Below are 20,518 nucleotides of genomic sequence, written 5' to 3'. Positions count from 1 at the left end.
CGAGACCTGCAGCCCTGGGCTGCTCCCAACACCCACCACAGCCTGGTCTCCGAATCCCCCGGCTCGATGCACCCCCCACAGGTACCGCTGGTGCAGCCTGGAGGAACAAGCCTCCACCGGAACCACCACCAGATTTTAACCTTCCCTCCCACTCATGGCCCCAAACTGCCCCCAGCTTTTAACCCTCAGCAACTCCCCCGCCCCCGCCAACCCAAGATTTACTTACCTTTCAAAAGCAGCACCACATGATGCCACTCCTTTCCTGAATTAGGAGCACAAGGAACCAAGCAGAGACTTTTACATGCATTTTAGTGATAATTTAATGTCCCTCTTATGAGTTTGCACCTACGAGCAGAAAGTTGGGAACCAATTGCGCTCAGTATAGCGAGGGCTGAGTGTGTAAGTACAGTAGAGTACAGTACTGTAGACTGAAAAGGTTAATAGTACACAAGTGTATGGAAAAGACTTTTTTTTTCAGTGGACTACTTGCTAGAGTGACACTATTGGACATGTGCAATAATTGTAGAAAGTGACTCCTGGTAATTCCCTATGCTGTCACTTATTTTTTTTTCTCCTTTTGGTCATCATATGAAATCCTTCCTTTCTTTTTAATACTTCTAATTACTGTGAAGCTACAGAACAGGTGATTATCTCTAACCTCATTCTGACTGGACAATAAAAGGTATACCTCTGTCATGGGGAATGGAGGGGGACCTGCTGAGGATGGGTCCAGCAAGGTATGAGGAACTGAGTCCAAGCTAACATTGAAACATTAAATTAATCAGAAGTCAAAACTAGGACCAGCTCAACTAGGGTAATAGTGACTTAGATGCCAAATTGCACCTTTTGAAGATTTAGCCCAATGTATGTTTTGTTTTAGATGATATAAGCTAAACACATGATAACTTTTAAAGCTTAGTCAGAGGTAGGATGTGGCTCATACCTGACATTGCACTCCCATAATGCCAGTGTCACAAGAAATGTCACTCTTTGATCAAGTTAGCTGTCTTAGGACACAAGCTAATCCCAATGAGTGTGAGAATTTTCTGAACTGTGGTGGTCATTAGGAGAAAATTTGCAGAGAGTTTGTTCCAAAGAATGGCCTTTGAGGCAGTTAGATCTGGGGGGAGGCTTTGGGCTCCTGCCTGCTCCTGCTGGGTCTTGTTCCTAAGTCACACCAGAAACAGCTGGAGTGTGGTAAAAAAGCAGCAAACAGAACCTGTAGTGTAGGGAGAAGCTGGCTTTGAACTTAGAAAAGCTGTGGGCCAAAGATGGTGAATTTAGGCAAGCCAGCAGCAGGAAGTGTTTTCTGTGACCATAAGGCAGGAAGGAAGGAAGTGGAAGGAGTTGCATTAGCAGCTGAAAATCAGGAGTATAGAGAGAGAGATGGAAGCCAAGTTAATTCAGCTGCTGTCATGTGGGGCTCTGAATTCCTCCTGGGATTTCATCAGAAATGCCACCTGTAATTAACTGCTTAAAATCTATTTCATTGTATAGTCATGGTGAAACATGCTTCCTATCATGGAAACTTTCAGGGAAAATTCTCCTTTCAAAGTTGTATCTTTGTATCCCCTCTCAGCTCTTGACTTCTATATTCGACTCTGTCCCTGTATAGCACAGGTAGATTTCCCGTAAACATCAAGTGAAGAGTAAAATTATTAGCATTGAAATGTGCAAGGAAAAGTTTGCCTTTCGATTGTTAGGCTGAGTCAAATGTGTTCACACTGTTGCTAAGTGTGCACCTTCAGCTCTGGGCTCCTTGACGTTTGTGTCTTTTCTCTGCAACATTGACTCCATAGTTAGTATCAATTTCTTCCTTTTTGACATGTTTTTTCCTGTCCATGCATGATATCATGTCTATCCATTTGCATGGATAGTGTTTTGGGATCATTTTGTCCTTCTCTAGATAGTTGCATTGATCTGAACATTAGGTTAGTCTGCCAGTATTAAACCCAATCAAGAGAACAGACACTTGGCATCATCTCATAACTTATTTATTTTTAAGTAAGTAGCTTTTGTGTGGCTGAGAATAGCTTGGTGGAACTGTTTGGCTCCTCATCATATGAAAAACCTGGCAGAACTGTCCCAAATTCCAAAGTAACTGACCTTTTGTTCAGAGAAAAACAATGTTTATGAGTCAAAAATGTGTGATTTACCTTTTTTTCAACTGTAGACGCTGTTTTAACTTGCTGCTGGCAGCCCCAGCAAGTGCTAATAGTTTTATTTGGTCTGAAAATAATTTTTTTAGACATATGTAGAAATCTCTGCTATCTGGAAGAATAGCTTAGTGGTCTCAGAAATGCACTTGATATGCCAAAACCTTCTGAAAGAAGACAGGCAAAAATTTGACAAGCCAAACAAGCCCTTCCCTACCTTCTGAGATGTATGTTGAATTTCATGCCTGTTAGTGGGAGCATGAGACTTTAAAAACTAGAGTTCTGTCTGCTTATCCCACACCTGGTCTAAAGCAGACTGAACTTAGTCGAGAGACTTCTGGGGACTTTGGATTAGAATTGTACCTTTCATAATGATAAAGTTTGTTTTGATGTTGTGGGCCAGAAGTCCCTGTCTCACATAGTATTGTGCAGTGAGATATTGGATGTCTCCCTCTGTGTGCTGCATTTCAATGGTTTTGTAACTTTGATTTGTGAGTGCTTTGGAATTAAAAGAACTGTTTAAATATAAATCATCACTACTACTAACTGTATAGCTGGTCAAGAGAAAGGGCTGCATGCTTCTGTAGATTGCCGTTATCAGGCAATAGTCAGACAAAAGCAAAAATATGGCGACTATTAGTTAAACAACAGAACGAAAGGTGTTTCTGTAAATGTGTGATGTTCTAGCATAACCAAAACAGCCTGTGGAGCACTAAGGTTGGCACCAGAGCACAGTGGTTCTGTCAAAATAAAAAGTGGGTTTTGAGAGCAAGAATTGTATTTTTTCTTTTGGGGGGAATTAACAAGCCCTTGTGCACTTCTTAGCTCCCACAGGGGACTCCTGTATTTTACATTGAAATCTTGAGCTATCATGAAAATAAATTTCCCATATTCATTAACAAAGTAACAAAAATGGACACCAGAAATGTGGTTATATCATTTCAGCAAATATCAAGTGTGCATTTTGTCTACACAACAGAGAATCATAGAATCCTAGAACTGGAAGAAACCTCAAGAGGTCATCAATACCAGTCCCTTGCATTCATAGCAAAACCAAGCACCATCATGATAATTCCTGACAGATGTTTATCTCTCCTACTCTTAAAAATCTCTCTTGGAGATTCCATGATCTCCCTAGGTAATTTATGCCAGTGCTCAACTGTCCTAAAATTTAGGAAGCTTTTCCTAACGTCCAGCGTAAACCAGTCCCAAAATTGATTCCAGCAGAACACACTTGTTATGGCCTTCCAGCATGACTGCAAACTACTGATAATTATTCACTGGTAATGCATATTCAACTGGATATGCACCCAGGACAGTAGACATTTCTAGCTTTTATTTCCCAAATTTATTAATTTGGTCATGTGACACTATCAAATGTTTTACTAAAGTCTAGGAATACTTATGGTGACCATATTTCCCTAAGTGAAATACAAGACACCTGGTAAAATTTCTTTGAGTTAAGCCAGTAAAATAGCAATCCATTAGAAGTATGCAGTACAAACATTCAACACAACATTAAGTTGACTGTGTCCCCATTTTAACCATATACTGCATTATTATAACAAAAAATAGGTAAAATTTAAATATATATATATCTACAAGTCAGTGGTTATTGTGCTATAAAAGTGCCTGCCTTATCCTCATCCCGCTGTCCTCCAGAGTGTGAGGTGGTAGTGAGAGAGGATGAGGGGCTGGGGTAGGTGCGGGAGGGCTGCGGGGTGTGAGTGAGCTATTGAAAATTAGGGCTGGATGTGAGTGCAGGAGGCAGGGATGGGGGCATTTGCAGGGCTCTGAGAGCTGGGTGTGGGGATGACACCATGGTCCATTGTTTGCTGCTGCCTGTGGGCTACCAAGCTAAGTGCAACCCTCACACAGCAGCTGTCCCCACAAGTGGCTGATTCGCCCATTCCCCTCTATTCCCACCTTCCTGCCCCACTCCTTTTACCTGATAGCAGTGTACATCGTGGTGGTGGGGAATATCTGAGCCACAACCTACTCACTCTGACCTTCTCAGGCAGTGTGAGCAGAGTGTACAGCAGTAGGCACCCTGACATCCCCCCGCTTCCCCTCCTCCATTCCAGTTGCAGCTCCCTGGGGACTGCCAACAATGGCATGCTTAAACAAGCTCTTTATGGAGCCTGCCCACCTGCCTCCTGCAGCCTCTCCAGCTAAGCCCTGCTGCTTAAGGACCTGTCTCTTTAAATTTCAAGTCCCCACTTTGCAACATATGGGACAATTAGCCTGTTTGTTTTAAAGTAGGCATGCTCTCCAGGCAGGGTGAAAAAAGAGACAGTCCCAGCTACAACAGGATGTATGGTCACCTTGTGAATACCACATCTACCCCTTCCTCCTTAGGCTTATTATCCTATCAAAGAAAACCGTTAGGCTGGTTTGATATGATTTGGTCTTTACACAGCCATGCTATCAACATGTTTTCTTTCAAATGTTTGCAAAGGGATTCAGTAATTATTTGCTCTATTATTTGTCCTGGCACAGATGTTAAACTGACTGGTCTGTGGTTGCCTGGATTGTCCTTAGATCCCTTTTTATAGATGGGCACTACATTTACCCTTTCCCACACTTCTGGACTCACTCCTATCTTCCATGCCTTTGTCAAAGATGATAGGTAATGGTTCAGATATCTCCTCAATCAGCTACTTGCATATTCTCGGGTGCATTTCATCAGGCCCTGGTGACTTGATGACATCTAACTTTTCTAAGTAACTTTAATTTGGTCTTTTCCTATTTTAACTTCTCTAGCTGCTTCATTTTCTCCTGCATTCACTATGCGAGGCATCTAGTCACCAACAAATTTCTCAAGTTATGTGTGACTCCACCTTGTGTGCAGAGATTCTTAGTCTGGCCTTAACATAAACTTCTTCCCATAGAAATAGTGATAAAACATCGCATAGATTTAACCACCGCCAGCAGTTCCTTGTCAAAGGAGGCAGTAATTTCTCTCAGGAGAACTTAGACTTTTGCTGTGATAAGCTACTGCTTGGTCAAGTCCCTGGTGCATCATTACTTTTGCTAAACCAGAAGTACAGGTTGCATCTCCTACACCAGCGGTCTCTAATCTGTCAACATCCCACATCCAGCAAGATGAAGGATGTTCATGGACCAGAGAGCTGGGGCAGGAGGAGGGGAACCAGCTGGCAGCGCCTGTCAAGGGCAACAAGTCTAGGGCTGGACATGGTGTCACCACCACCCCCTGGCGGGGGACCAGAGCCAGAGCATAGGTAGGGGTCAGAGGGCTGGTCAAGTTCTGGTCCAATGCAGTGGTAAGCTGCAGCCAGAGAGCCAGTGGGGGGTAGCCAGAGGTGCAGTGGTAAGCTGCAGCCAGAGAGCCAGTGGGGGGTAGCCAGAGGTGCAGTGGTAAGCTGCAGCCAGAGAGCCAGTGGGGGGGTAGCCAGAGGTGGCAGAGAATTACTCTCCCCTCCTTTGATAAAATCCCTCATTTGGGACCACTGAGGTCCCCAGGGTGCCAGACCAGGGAAGTGCAACCTTACTAGCCTTTTTGTCCAAAGAATTTTAAAAATCGCAGATAGGCCAAGGTTGGCCTAGTCAGTGGAGCCTTTTTCAATTCTGCTGACTTCTGAAATGGTTTCTCTTTCTCACCCATCTTATGCAATCCATTTTTGCAATACTGGTTTGCAGAACATTTGTCCCAGCTTGACAAGGTCCTGGCTGGGATGACTTAGTTGGGGCTGATCCTGCTTGAAGCAGGGGGCTGGACTAGGTGACCTCCTGAGGTCCTTTCTAGCCCTATGATTCTGTGGTACTGGCAAATCCACAAAGGAACCTTCAGTAGTAGCTGAGTCCTGCAAAAGTCTGTATGTCTACGAGTGTCTGGGAGTTGGACAGCTCTGTGCAACCTCCATTTTCTCCTGTCAGTGAAAATTCCCACCCCACTAATTCTACTGTGCCCAAGTTGATTACCACTTTTTTTGGAACACCTTACATTTCTTTGGCTTTTGTCAAACTAACTGCCTTCAGCATCTCACAGGTCTTGTGTAAATGGTTTGGTTCCTGTTCAAAGTTTTTTAGCAATGCACCAGGATATCATGTAGGTATAGCAGACAGGTCAAGAGGGACATGCCCCTGTCTATTAGCATTTAAAATATAGCTCGTGCACTGCGCAAAAGCCAAAACCTCAAATTGCTGTGAGCCTTGAGCTCATGTGAAAGCAATTCTCCCCCGCCCCCCCGTCTTTTGGAACTACTTGCATTCACCAGTACCCACCTTTAAGATCCAGTGTGGAAAACCAGGCTGAAACTTCCATACTATCCATAGTACTACCTATTTGTGATTTCATTTTATTTTCTATAGTCCGCTCAGAATCTGATGCCCTCTTCCTTTTCCTTGACCAGAGCTATTGGTGAATCCATAGCCAAAGTCTCAATAATGTTTTTCTGATAGATGTCCCCAGTGTCCTGTAGTGCCTCTTCCCTTTTTGCTACTGGTGACTAGTAAGGTGATTGCGTAAGTGGTTGGTTTCTCCTAGTATCACACTAAAGCTAGACCAGCGCAGTACAACTTATGCCTTTGATGGATCGGTACAACAATTCATGATTCCTAACCAGCAGTCTCAAACTGTTCCCTGTTTCCCAATTTAAACATACAGTATTATGCTGGAACATATTCAACAGAAATTCTGGAAGCTCACCTTACCACATTCCCCTTGCGGATTTCTTCTTTTGACCAAATCTGCTGGTGATACTTTGAATTGTGCCCCTATGCGTGCTGCATTTCAGGTTTGTCTGCACCCCAGCCATCTTAGATCTGAGATTTTTAGGTAGTAGCATCCAGTCATCCTGCGCACATGCTTTGCATTGCCTTGGGCTCTGCTCCCTGGCTAGATTGAGCTCTGTGGGTGAGCAATCCTCAGTTCCTTCTCGCCCACCTCAGCCTAAGTGGAGTCACAGCAGAATCGTACCTCAGCTGCAGTGGTGGCTCCCCTCTATCACCTCCCCCCCGCCCCCGGTTTTTCTTTGCTTAGTGAGTTTTAATGGTGGCAGTTGGTAATGAAATAATTTAAAAATTAAGAATCTTGTCCTTTGTGTTTTTATTTAATGCCTCTTAAAAGTGGGTCATTTAGCATGTAAAGTATTTAGCCGGCCTTGTGGTAAGACCATCCTCTTTTATCCCAGAGGAGTGATCTCCAATGCAGGAGGAACTGTCAGAGTACAGATTCTTCCAGGACAAGAGAACTACTCTGCTGTATATGCCAATGGGATCCAGTCTCAGGTGCTCACTAGATGGGCTTCATCTTTCTCAGTAGCTGGTAGGTGGATCAAGTATTTGTTATTTAGTAACATATATTTGCAATGTTAACAGGAATTTGTCCAAGTCTTTCAACAGCCTGTGGTTATATGGCATACTGAAGAAACAATGGCTGACCTTTTCTCATTGTATCCTCCATTGCCTTATAATCCACTTCCCATGCTATGCCATTGGAATTATTCAATCAGCGATTGCTGCTGATTCTGCCACATAAAGCAGACTTAAGTTACTCAAACTTAGGTCCTCATGGGTACAGGCACCTAACTCCCAATGAGGAGTTGGTCAGCAGTACACATTGACCATTCTGTTACCTAGCTGAGTGTACCAAATGCTACAGCTAGGGCAATGGCACAAAAAGCAGCCTTGCCAAAGGTCTCTGACAATTTCTTGCCTCATTTTGTGAGAAACTGAATGAAGAGAGGGGATCTTGTAAGTTAGTAACACCATTTTGTATAGGCTTTTGTGGGCAAAGACCCACTTTGTCAGATGCATCTGACGAAGCAGGTCTTTGCCCACGAAAGCTTATGCTTCAAAAAATCTGTTAGTCTGTAAGGTGCCACAGGACTTCTCATTGTTTTGGCCGGTACAGACTAACACCGTTACAGCTCTGATACTTGTCACCATATTTTTGTTTTTCCGTTTAGGGGCCTGTCTTGTACAGTGCTCTGCTCCTGTAAGAGTTGAGTGCCTCACAGGATCAGGCCTTTAGGTGGCATATGCTTAAGTGTCTTCTCTGAGCCTCTACACTACAGGTTCACAGAGTCTTAAAGAGAATAAAGACAATTTTGTCTGTGCAATCAGTAAACTGGTGCTTGGTGAGCTACTTTAATCTTACAGGGTGGCCATTCAAGTTATTCCCTCCTTAACCTCCCATCATGCATACGTAAAACCTGGCTGTCTGTCAAACTTGTTCCTTGTCAGAATTTCAGTATATACAATAAAACTACGCGTAAGGAGAAATTCAGCTGTGTCTGTCTGTATCATGCCTGATTAGGGCTTTCATTCTCAAAAGAGTCTGGGAATGAGGGATTTTTAAAAAGTGATTTTTTGGCAAGCAGAGTCACATGTATCACAGTCATATGGAATATATCTCAGGGTGCCCTTAGCAAAACATTGGCTGTCTGTTGGTACTTTGGTTTCAGAAATAACGTCAACAGAGGAAAAGCTTCTGTAGTCTGTGGATGATTATTATACAGGAGAGTAACAAAAAATTCTGTAGTGCTTCTAAGCTGTTTATACAAATCCCACCTTCCAAGTCTGACATGCTAGTAATCTTCATAACATAGCTACTACAAATTAAGGCCTTGACCCTGAGTGTTGCTGGGTGATGTCAAATCCAAATGGATTCAGTGGGAGTCAGAGCTTTCTGAATTTGTCTGTTACAAGGTATAAAGCACACCTGCCTTAGGTTACAGGCCATTATAAACTAGATGTGCTGTAATTTTTACTTGACTACACTTTTCAAATTTGAAGACATAAGGCCAAATACCTGATTACTTTTTAAACACCTGCAGTGTAATTTGACTGCAGTGGGATGCATTGAATTAATCTTTTCAATATTATACAGGGACAAAGAGTGGACCACTTGAACCAGTTGGACGACCAACACCAACATCACGTCCCTCCACAGGTTTGAAACGTTTCTAATAGGTAGATGATCTTCTCAAGGGAAGCCTTCCACACTACATGAGAAATGTACACACATAGGTGAAAGGCTGCCTGAAAGGCAGGACTCATAGAATCATCTCACTTTTTTAGGAAAGTTACATGTGCCACTAGTTTTTACACAATATTTTTTAACAGGCAATATCAGGTAGCATTTGTAATGTATGGGTCTGATTCCTATCTTGGTTCTACTCATGATGAATGGGAGAAACTGAAGTGAAATCAGTGGAGTTACACAAATAAGTCAAAAAGGAAACTTCTTATGTGCTCAGAGGCCTCTTCATTTCTATCAAGTGAGGGAGATGGAAAATTAGGAGACTGCATTCCTGTTTGAAGAGGGAATCTGAGGTGTTTGTCTGATTTATTTAGTGTATCTGTGAAGTTTGGACCCTTAGGGCATGGCAAAGAGTGAACTCTCAAGGACAGCTTAGAGACTGATTGTCTGTTATCTGCAATTGGAGTGAGTCTTGATCAGATCAAATCTAGAAATGCTGGAAGGAAATAAGTGAATATCAAGTCATTGTTATTACACACTGTATCCAAAGTCCATACAGTCACATAACTGCTCAAATGACAGTAGATAAGGCTGTAAAATGGTTTGCCTTCTCCCAGATTTGCCTCTCAGGAGGAACCACCAATGCTCACAACTCAGATTTAAGGCTGCCATAATTTTAACAGTTTTTGAATCTGCATATATCTGAAAAAAAAAGAATAAAAAAAGTAAATGCCTGTTTTTGTTCTGTTTTGTTTTCCCTTCACCAAATTTTACACTCGAACTAATGGCTGTAGCTCAACTAATGCACTTTAAGGAATAGCAGCAGCCATGGTTTTGGTCAAAGTCAGGAAAGTAAAGGAAAATTCTGGCACAATATTGGCATTGGAGTTGATATGTTGGGAGTGACCGCAGCCTGAAAACAGATGTGAAGTCTTATAGAATTGCACTCTTGGATAATGGTGTATTAATTCCTTGTGAGGATTTTTACTAGTCATCAAAGAATCCTTGTTGTGAAGATGTGTATCCCCCTAACCTATTGTGCTCCTCATGATAATTGTTAGAAGCGTACACAAACAAGAAAGGGAACCATGAAAATCATTCTACAGAACAAAACAGTGAACTCTTTACTAAGCTGAGTTTCTAAGTACCCTGAATTCCTCCTCACTGCCACAGCAACTCCTTTCTTTTCACTTCAGAAAAAAGATGGTGGGAGGGACTTATCCCCAGCCCCAAGTTAGGGCAAAGCGGTGCTGAAATCACAATTTTCTGAATGCTCCTAGGAAAACCAGCTATGTGCTACCTGTTACATGGGGCCAATGACAAGATTAGAACCTAGCCTTTAAAGTCTTGTAATCTACTAGCTTCAGTTTATGCCACTGCTATTCATCCTTTTCCCTAATAATCCCACTGTTTCCTACGTTCTAGGTAAACGGCTTAAGAAACCGGTTGAGAAAAAAGTTGGGAACAAAGGTAGGAATCCACATAGCCACCTCATGCAAAGAAAACTCCTCTTTGACTTTCAATTAATCTAACGATCTTGGGTGTTCACAGACTGTAAAGCAGATATTGCTTTTCTGCTTGATGGAAGCTACAATATCGGGCAGCGTAGATTTAATTTGCAGAAGAACTTTGTTGGGAAAGTAGCAGTGATGCTGGGAATTGGAACAGAAGGACCACATGTGGGAGTTGTACAAGCCAGGTATCTACAACATTATAAGAAAACTTTTAAAATTAAGTTATTAAAATAAGAACACTGAAGTGTATTAAAATAATTCTATTCAGTAAACCACTTCCTGAGTAGTATGTTATAATATTCTGCTTAGGATCTGTTGTAGTTGAGAGACATCCCACTAAAGTCAATTTATTATGGGGGACTGGCTGACATACGATGGTGTGCATCTAAACACAACTGGAATTAATTAACAAGAGTGAGTGGCAGTTTTTCCAGTTCAGTGAAAAGAAAATTGTTGCAACGTTACTTGTTGGCCGCATAGCAGAGAAGCGTTTTGCTTCTTGGAGAATATTATTACTTGGCTTCATTTGTTTGTAAAATATTACCTTCCAAACCATGGTTGTCAAGAAATTTATAAATAGCCAAAACAGCGGTTTGGAAGGGTTGGAGAAAGTGTTATGTAAATGAATGGACTGAATACTAAAGAGAGATTAAGACTGAGGGCCTGAGTCCTTCGCACTTAAAACAGGAACTCTTCTGCATGCAGAGGGGGTACATTACTGCAAAATGGGATGAGAGGAAAATCAGTTCCGAAAGTGGATTAACAAACTACTGGGCAAGTTAGGGCTGTTTTGGCCCTCAGAGGGCTGAGCAACTAAAGTCAGCTGGCATTGAATACCTGGAAGACTCAAGCCTTAAATGGGAATGGATCATGTCAGCTGCTCTCCAGCGATCCTCACAGTAGTTTAAAAACGCAGTGTTACACCCTCCTCTTGCACTGGGATGCACTTCTGCCGATTCCACTCTACATAGGGTCCATCTGCTACTGCATCAGGGTCTTTACTTCTGACACTTGTCCTTCTCAATTGCAAGTGAGACCAAAGGTACTTTATAAATTCATGAGACAACTAGTTTCTTTTTTATTATTATTATTTTGTGGTTTTCATGCTAAAATAGGAGTTTGGTGGTGAAATTCATTGCAGCTAAAATTTTCCTCTTTTTATGAAAAGTAATTAGGTAGCACATCTCAAATCAATATAAATTATATTACTCAAACATTGTCATTTAAAATAAACTTTAAAAATGTTTTTAGCAAAATTTAAAATCTGAATTCAACAGAAAAATTAGCCAAATTAATTACACTTCCTCCCATGTGATTCAAAAGTAATACCATTTACAAAGGTGTAACTGAGAGCAAAAATGTGTCCCCATATCAGTATAGAAAAACGGCAAATAAATATATTTTGAAATTAACTAAAATAATTCCCTTCTTACCTGCCAAGACCTCTGTTGTGAATTTGATTCCTTTTGCTGTCTTTGAGATAATCAAGACACTGCAAAATGTGAGGCTCTTGACTTTGTTTTAACAATTAATATCATTAGCTATTGCTGACAAAACTCAGAACCCTGGAGTCTGCCCTTAGCAGATTAAAAAAACATTTAAATTCTGTTTTAAGATTAATCAGGCATATCTGTTTTTAACTGGTTGCTTTATTTTTCACATAGTGAGCATCCAAAAACTGAATTTTATCTGAAAAACTTTACTGCTGCAAAAGATGTTTTGTTTGCCATAAAGGAAATAGGCTTCAGAGGAGGCAACTCCAATACGGGTGAGTAGGAATCTGATCAGAGATAGGAACTAATTGTACCCGAAGAATGTTATTGTTGTCACTTTGTTTTGTATGAAAATGTTGACCTGTTTTAAATTCACTTTTTAGATGATGAAGTTTCACATAACATGGCACCACCACAGTACAAACGTGACATTAATTACTATTGTTTAAACAATCACTGATTTCTTCACAGGGAACAACTTTGTTTCTTAACACAATTTTTTTATCAGTTACGTGAGAATGACTTGTAGACTGCCTGGGGTAATCGGACCATATCAAAACAGTACATGTTTCTGAAGAGAAGTGGAGTATAGGAGAACAGGGAGAATCTCTCAAATATATATATCCACATTAAGTCATGAGGCAAAGTGGAATGGTGGTCTCAATCTCATCCATTCACTTCTAGCGAGCTGCCTTTAAGAATCTATTTCCACAGGGCTGACTAGACCTGTGTGTAATATTCCACTTACTTTTGGTCAGTTGGAAGTCTGGTGATTTGTGACTAGAAGTTGCTCAAACTTTATTGTTACCTGAAGTTCCCAGGACAAAATTTTGCTATTACACTGAGATAAATCCAGAGTAACATTGTACATGTCAGAGGAGTACCAGCTGGGAGGACTTTGTCTCAGTCTTCCAAGGTTCTGTTGAAAATTCTATGTTTTAGGAAGATCTAAGTCCTTCAACTGTAATGGCCTGGTGTCTGGTTTTTACCAGAAAGTCCAGTCAAACAAGGGATCTGATGGTATCCAGTGAGATCAAAGTCAGGTTATTTCAGATGTAGGAGGCACTTAGTCATCACCCAAGCCAGCCCCTACTCAGCTATGGCCACCTCCTGCTCGTATCAGTTGGCTACAGCTCCCAGGCTTGGCTTCACAGGCGAGTCCCTCCAGACCCATGCAGGGAGAGAGGAAAAGAGGAAGGCAGAGAGCCACAGAGGGAAGAGTTGTTAATAGAAGGAATGGCTTCATGGAGCAGGGTCTTGGGAAACAAGCAGATCAGCAGTGAAGTATGGGGAATGAGGGGCAGGACAGGGCATGTTCTCAGGAGGAAGGGGAGGGGTCCAGCTGAAGTGATTTTTAAATATTACAAAGCTGGCAACCATACCTCCAACCAGTGTAACGGAAATTATCCTGGAGCAAGAGCAAGGATGTTTCTAGTTTGGTTTATTATTTTGAAGTCCATGGTACTGATGTTGGTGTATTCTTTCCCAGTCAAATTACTGTGAAAGAAAACTCAAAATGTTTAATAATCCTCAAATTTATAATCCTTGTGCAGCCAGAAAAATTCCTTCTGGGTAACCAAAGTTACATCTCCAACAGCTCTACTACATCTTTCCACCAGATGTTTCTAAATTTCTCTGCAGAGGGGTGGTATTTGCCTCGATTTTAACAGTCTTTACCTGCTACAGAAATGGTTAAATCAGGTACTGTTTGACTGGGATGGAAACCCAATCTCCCAGGTGTGAAATAGCTTCCTCAGTTTCTCCTTCTCTTATTCAAAACTAGGAAGGGCCTTGAAACACACCGCTGAGACATTCTTCTCACTGGAAAATGGAGTCCGCAGAGGAATTCCTAAGATCATCGTTGTTTTCATAGATGGCTGGCCCTCAGATGATATAGAAGAAGCTGGAATAGTGGCCAGAGAATTTGGTATTAATGTATTTATTGTGTCTGTAGCAAGACCCACAACTGAGGAACAGGGAATGGTTCAAGATGTTGGGTTTATTGACAAGGTATGAAAGAATGTCCTCAATCTGCTTGTAATTTACTCTTCCCTCATGGGTATTATGTATTTCAAATGACTAGGTTTCTTCCATCCTGAACTACAAATGAAAATGTCATGTCTGTGTAACAGGGCAGCAGTTCTCAAACTTCAAGAATCCCCATTTTGATTGACATTTGCTGGGGGCCTTCACCCTGTCCTGTCTCGCCCACGCCTTCTCACTCCATCCCTTTCTCTGTTGCTTACACACTCTTTCTGGGCTGGGGCGATGAGAGCTGTGGCTGGACATGGTGCTTATCCACATGCAGGGGTAGCCACTGGTGCTCTATGCTGCCTTCACACCTGCAGGCATCACCCTTCACACCTCCCTTTGGTTGTGGTTCCAGGCCAATGGGAGCTGCAGAACTGACACTCAGGTGGGATGGCCAGGGAGACACCTTGCATCACCCTCCAGGCTCCATTGGTAATGCTTCCCAGTGAACAGGAACTGTGGAACGAGCACTTGGGCATGGGTAGTGCATGGAGCCTCCCTGGCTACCCCTGCACCTTGTGGCAAAGGTTCTGGCCCTCACTGCCAGGAGCCACAACCAAGACAGGTAGCCAGTCTGCCTTAGTCCCAGAGGGAAGAGTTGGTCAGCAGGGTCTGCAGTCCTCTTAGCATTCCCTTGCCAGACCCCCCCAAGAAACATTGTAATAGTTTTAAAAAGCCTTTGTCATCTTATAGAATAAGTGAATTACGTTCTTTGTAATTCTAAAGGATGGTTAAAGCACTCTGTTAAGACTTATCACTATTAAACTCTAAAAGTTTTTACTGTAACTTTCCACAGACCTCTTGGATTATATGTGGAAAAAGACCATTTTAAAAAATGAAGTTATTTAGAGCCAGGTTTTCTACTCATTTTTCTGGGCACAGTTTTGCCTCCCATAATTTTATGCCCATTCTTGTTCTGTAACATAATAAATGACAGCAGCTAAACATAAACCTGATATGTGATTTCATGAAGACATCTGACCAGTTTGTATTTACAATTAACAGTACATAGCAAATTGTATTTGCACAAGCAGAAGCCATCACAGAAAAATTAGGTCATCATATTTTGAAGCAAGATGTAGATCCCATCATGCTTTATATATTAGTATGCCCATTAATTCTCTTTGTTGAACATTTGAAATGTCTAATTAAAATTTCCAGCTTTATGCTTTTGTGAATACTGCTAACTCTTAGAGGCAACAGTATCTACAGCTCCCATTAACTTCAACTGGAATTTCAGATGGTCAGCATTTGAGGGGTGGAGGGGCAGAAATCAGACCCTAGAGTCTTATTATTATTAAAAAACTATCAAAGTTATTTACATACACCTTTAATAGTACATTCGACAGTAATCTCTGTGCATGCTTTCATTTTTGTTTTGTTTTAAAACAGGCAGTCTGTAGAAACAACGGGTTCTTCTCTTACCATATGACCAGCTGGTTGGGTACCACCAAATACGTAAAACCTCTTGTCCAGAAATTGTGTTCTCATGACCAGATGCTGTGTAGCAAAACTTGCTACAACTCTGTTAATATAGCTTTTCTAATAGATGGGTCTAGCAGTGTTGGAGACAGCAACTTCCGCCTCATGCTTGAATTCATCAGTAATGTTGCTAAAGCCTTTGAGATCTCCGATATTGGTTCCAAAATTGCAGCTGTGCAGTTCACCTATGAGCAGCGCATAGAGTTCAGCTTCACTGATTATTCCACAAAGGAGAAGGTTCTGTCTGCTGTGAAGGGCATTCGTTATATGAGTGGTGGTACCGCTACTGGTGATGCCATTTCTTTCACAACCAGAAATGTGTTTGGACCAGTAAAAGATGGACCAAACAAAAACTTTCTCGTTCTCCTGACCGATGGTCAGTCTTACGATGAAATTAGAGGTCCTTCTGCTGCAGCACACAAAGCAGGTAAATGACTGAAACATAACAAAAGAAACATTTCACACTTTTATAGTGTGTTTCACTGCAGGTGGGCGAGGAGGGGGAAAGAGGGACTCAAAGAAGCTTGTAAATATCAATGAATTAAGCTTCATTTTGTCTCAGTGATCTAGGTAAGTGTTGCTCCTTTGGCCCAAGCTGTTAGCCCTAACACAGGGTCTTGCAAAGTTTTTTTCGTAGGATGGAAAAAAAAAAATGATGAGTTGGGTATATTTTTCATGCAATCTTATTATAAAATGGGTACACAAAAGCTTTCTTCCCTTAACATAGGAAAAGAACAGCAGCAGGCAGCTTCCATTCCCAGGAAGCCACAACTCTGCCACTACAACAAGTTGTGTCCAAAAATCTGTCCCTCCACTTCCTTTCTGGATCACACTCAAGTCCTCTCTAGGCTTTCTGCTTCCAGCCAATATCCTACCCCTTTGCTTGTAATCTAAAAACACCTGGCAAATTGTCTGTGTTAGCACAGGTGGGTCATCACCACCTCCTGTGTTTGCAGCTGTTCAGTAGAGGACGGAGTGTGATTGCTCCTTCTCTAGAGCCTGAAATTGTGTATGGCCTGATCATGGGCTCTTTGGCTTCAGGACCTCCAGGGTGACAGCCATTACTAGTACTTTTCAGCATAGTATATTACCCCATTTTACAAATATTCTCGCTGAGGTTAAATTAGATTTCCCCATTCCCTATCCTGTGCTCAAACAGCCCCACCCATTTTAAATATTATGCAAGACTCAAAGAAAATCATCTGCATCAGTTGATACTACAGTGTATAAACCAAATATCCTGTTTTCAAACAAACATTTTCTTGGATCTTACTCAGCAGAACTACAGATGTGTCTTTCTAGTCATTGCTCTTGAGCTATTTTCTTGTCTCAATGTGCACATTGTAAATGATGTAATTTTGCATAAAAGCAAGTTACTACTAATTCAAAATCTGAAAGAAAAAAATCCTGTCATTTCAAGCAAGAGGCATACCTGTATAGTATTAAACTTGACTTTTTACCATCATCCTCTTTTGGAGGGTGCAGGCAGTGGTTTGGTCAAAAAACCTTCATGAACTGCTGCTGCCTTTACAGAGAACTGAAATGATTCAGTCTCATAGGTCAGAAAATCTTTCAGTGGTTATAATAGTGTCTAGAATACAACTGATCAGACTTCCATTCGTTGTGTCCAAAGGTCAAAGATGAATGTCACTTCTTTCTAAGGTCATATAAAATAACTGAAATGCTAGCCTTATAAATAGCCCCATGCTTCTTGCTGAAAACTAGTTTAAAGTAAAAACAAAAACAAAAAAAAAACCCTCCTTTTGGGTTCAAATATTCAGCAGTCAGGGGCAAGTGGTAAAAGCCCTATTGTCTTTGGCCAGCTCCATATGACACCCTTTGTTTTGATTCAGCTTAATCCAACACATGTAAATAAGGAATGCTGTTTTCCTTCTATTTACAAGCACCTTTGGCTTACATGTTGTCTCTTTTTAATTATAATTCTATAGGTATTACAGTCTTCTCTGTTGGTGTTGCTTGGGCACCACTGGATGATCTGAAGGAGATGGCCTCTGAACCAAAGGAGTCACACCATTTCTTCACAAGAGAGTTCACAGGATTGGGGCAGATTGTGCCTGATCTTGTAAGAGGCATTTGCAGAGATTTCTTGAACTCTAAACAGTAAAGGAAAGGCTGATGGATGTCACTTTGGTGAAGTGAAATGAGGCGAGCTGAGAAAGTCTCTCTACAGCACAAATGCCCCCCCACCCCATTCTTTTACTATACAGGCAAATGCTTGGGATAAGATACAAGGAGTTATACTCTGCTTCCTGTACTCAGATAAAAGCTTCCACTGACATTGTAAGTTTTGCTTGATTAGGAACTGCAGGATTTTACCAGAGTCTATTATTTTAAATATATATTAACACCTCCCCCTGCATGTAAAGCTAAGCATACATTACACTTAAGGTACCAGGTGTATCAGCTGTGTGTATATGGAGAAAATACAAGAAAACATTTGTGGGCTGTCTTTGAATGTTTCCTCACAAATGAAAATTAATATTTTAGACATCTCTCACTTGTATACAATATATACAATTTAAGTTTCTTGATTTATTCAAGAAGGCACTCTCTCTCGTGACAAAAGTCTAGTTTGGGAATGTGTAACTTTCACAGAAGCGTTGTCAGTGTTCAGCTACTATTGGAAGGATGGTTTATAAGAGAATGTATCAGTTTAAAGCATAAGTCTTATTCTGTTGCAAGAGAGCCTTCTACAGCAAATGACATCCAAATTTTGCTGCTAAATCTGGTTTCAAAAGAATATCAACCCCCAAGGAGCGATCCTATGAAGTATTTAAGTCCTAGATCTTCAAAGCTATATTGCCATCTCTCTCCCATCAATAGATGCCTAAACAATTCTGACAATGGGGGTCTTGGTGTTTTGGCTAAAACGTCTTCCTACTCCTATTGAAGTTGATGGCAAAATTCCCAGTAAATTCAATGGATCTGATATTTTTCCACTGTCTCACTCACTGGTAGTCATTTACATATGAGTAAAGTGCCACTGAACTTATGTACTAGTGTTTTACCTTGCATTTTTACAAATGAAGCTGATTAGATTAGACAAAGTTCCAGGCAGGGCCTTAGACACTAGGTTAGAGCCTTCAGTTAGAACTGAGGATGTAGACTGACATCCAAAATGAGCTCAGACCACCAAAATTATAACAGGTCTGTAGTAAGTTACTTAACCAGGCGGAGGAGAAATTGGTAGAAAGAGAGGTAAAGGAGACAATAGCTACAGGTGATTACTTTTGGGGTAATTCTTTATGAAGCTACTTAAAATAGATTTAAACACTGTTTTTCAAATATGAAAAATAACTTTGGAAAATCTCTTCCATTTTATTGCATCCATATTGACACACACATATATGTGATGAAATGATTTAATGATTCACTAAGGTATCTATCAAGCATCTGAGGTGGACAATACATTCTGACACAAATATTTTTTTGATAACCTGGTTTGTTGGTAGTAAGCTTTTGTTACCAAACCACACCACTCTCCTGTCTGGGGCTTCTTGCACCATCCTCATTTTGTGTTCTTGGTTATAAAATGCTAAGCAGTTACAAATGGAAGACATCATGTTTATCAGGCTTTTTCTAGTGTTCATTTTTAATAACTTATGACTAGCTGTATATTACACTAAACATGAATGGCAAAGATGCCTTGTATTTTTCTATTAATTGTTATCCTTAAATCTGTATATGGTAAAAGATATGCAGTATTCAGGTATTCCTGTATGAATCACCCTGGTATTCAGAGTAAAATATAGACACTGTGCAGACTATAAGCATATTATGCATTTAGCTCTACTGATAAGAAAATACACATTCTGCAAGCAAACTTTTATAGTGGGATTACACCTAGTTATTTTAATGATGTGTAATGCAAAAGCCATTCTATGTTGAACCCCTTGCAATACATTTTGAATACACCAATAAAGCAAACAGAATGCAACTATTGGCATTTTTTAATAAAGCACCTATGGTAAAACAATACCAGTTATATATTTGTACAAGATTGAGTCTACTACTACCAAAATTATAACAATGTGTTATGCTAAATAGAATGTTAAATGCAATTTAGCCAACAGCTCCCAGGGGCCCTGGGCTAAGGTGGGAGGGGGGGCCTGGTTCCACACCCCAGAAGAGGTGGAGCCAAGGGTGGAAGGATAGAACCTAGGGCATTCAGCCCTCAGCACTGCATGGACTGTGGCGTTGGGCCCCATCCCTTAAAGCCACATGCAGCACTACAGCCACGGCACTTCAAAGGGGCCAGCACTCTGGCCACTGCCAATGCTATTTTCACAGTGGTGGGTTCCTTAGTTATTTGCTCCATTATCTTTCCTAGCTCAGATGTTGAGACCACTAGTCTGTAGTTTCTTTTTATAGATGAGCACTATAGTTGCCATTTTCCAGTCTTCTGGAATCCTTCATAACTTTTTAAAGATAATAGCTGATGGCTCAGATGTATCCTCGAGTGTGCTAGGATGCATTTCATCAGCCCCTGGTGACCTGAAGATAACTAACTTTGTCATTTTTCTAACTTGTTCTTTTCTTGTTTTAACTTCTGACCCCCCCTCATTTTCTCCAGCATTTATTTTGTGGGTATTCACCATTCATCAACCTTCTTGAAGAAACACTGTTAACAGACATATTAAGCAGATTTAGACATTGCACAGTTAACTAAGAAGTCCTAAAACTGTAAAAAATGGCAAATGGAGAAAATAGAATTTTTCTTTGTTTTATTAGTGATTTACATAAATGCACAAAAATGTACTGCCACATTTTCCTCCTTCAATTTAAAGCTATTTACATGTTAAGACTTTTGCCACAGCTCCAGAAGTTTTCTATATTGGGCAACTGGAGTGGTATCTTCTACCAAGTAGCACAGGA

General features: G+C 41.0%; 1 protein-coding gene across 1 annotated transcript in view; it reads left to right on the top strand.

Moving 5' to 3' along the window:
- COCH (cochlin) overlaps positions 1 to 19,580 on the top strand; it is a 34,690-nt gene extending 15,110 nt beyond the window's left edge. The window contains exons 4-11 of the mRNA XM_074996908.1: positions 7,310 to 7,443; positions 9,010 to 9,072; positions 10,528 to 10,572; positions 10,654 to 10,801; positions 12,281 to 12,384; positions 13,893 to 14,119; positions 15,533 to 16,049; positions 17,572 to 19,580. Coding sequence (XP_074853009.1) covers positions 7,310 to 7,443; positions 9,010 to 9,072; positions 10,528 to 10,572; positions 10,654 to 10,801; positions 12,281 to 12,384; positions 13,893 to 14,119; positions 15,533 to 16,049; positions 17,572 to 17,747 — 1,414 coding nt within the window. The 3' untranslated portion in view covers positions 17,748 to 19,580. The remainder of the gene's footprint in view (positions 1 to 7,309; positions 7,444 to 9,009; positions 9,073 to 10,527; positions 10,573 to 10,653; positions 10,802 to 12,280; positions 12,385 to 13,892; positions 14,120 to 15,532; positions 16,050 to 17,571) is intronic.
- Positions 19,581 to 20,518: the final 938 nt, after the last annotated feature.

The sequence above is a fragment of the Carettochelys insculpta genome, chromosome 6 (assembly GCF_033958435.1).
Source record: "Carettochelys insculpta isolate YL-2023 chromosome 6, ASM3395843v1, whole genome shotgun sequence".
NCBI lineage: Eukaryota > Metazoa > Chordata > Testudines > Carettochelyidae > Carettochelys > Carettochelys insculpta.
The sequence above is the reverse complement of the archived record's forward strand: the minus strand, read 5'-3'. Positions and strand labels throughout refer to the sequence as shown.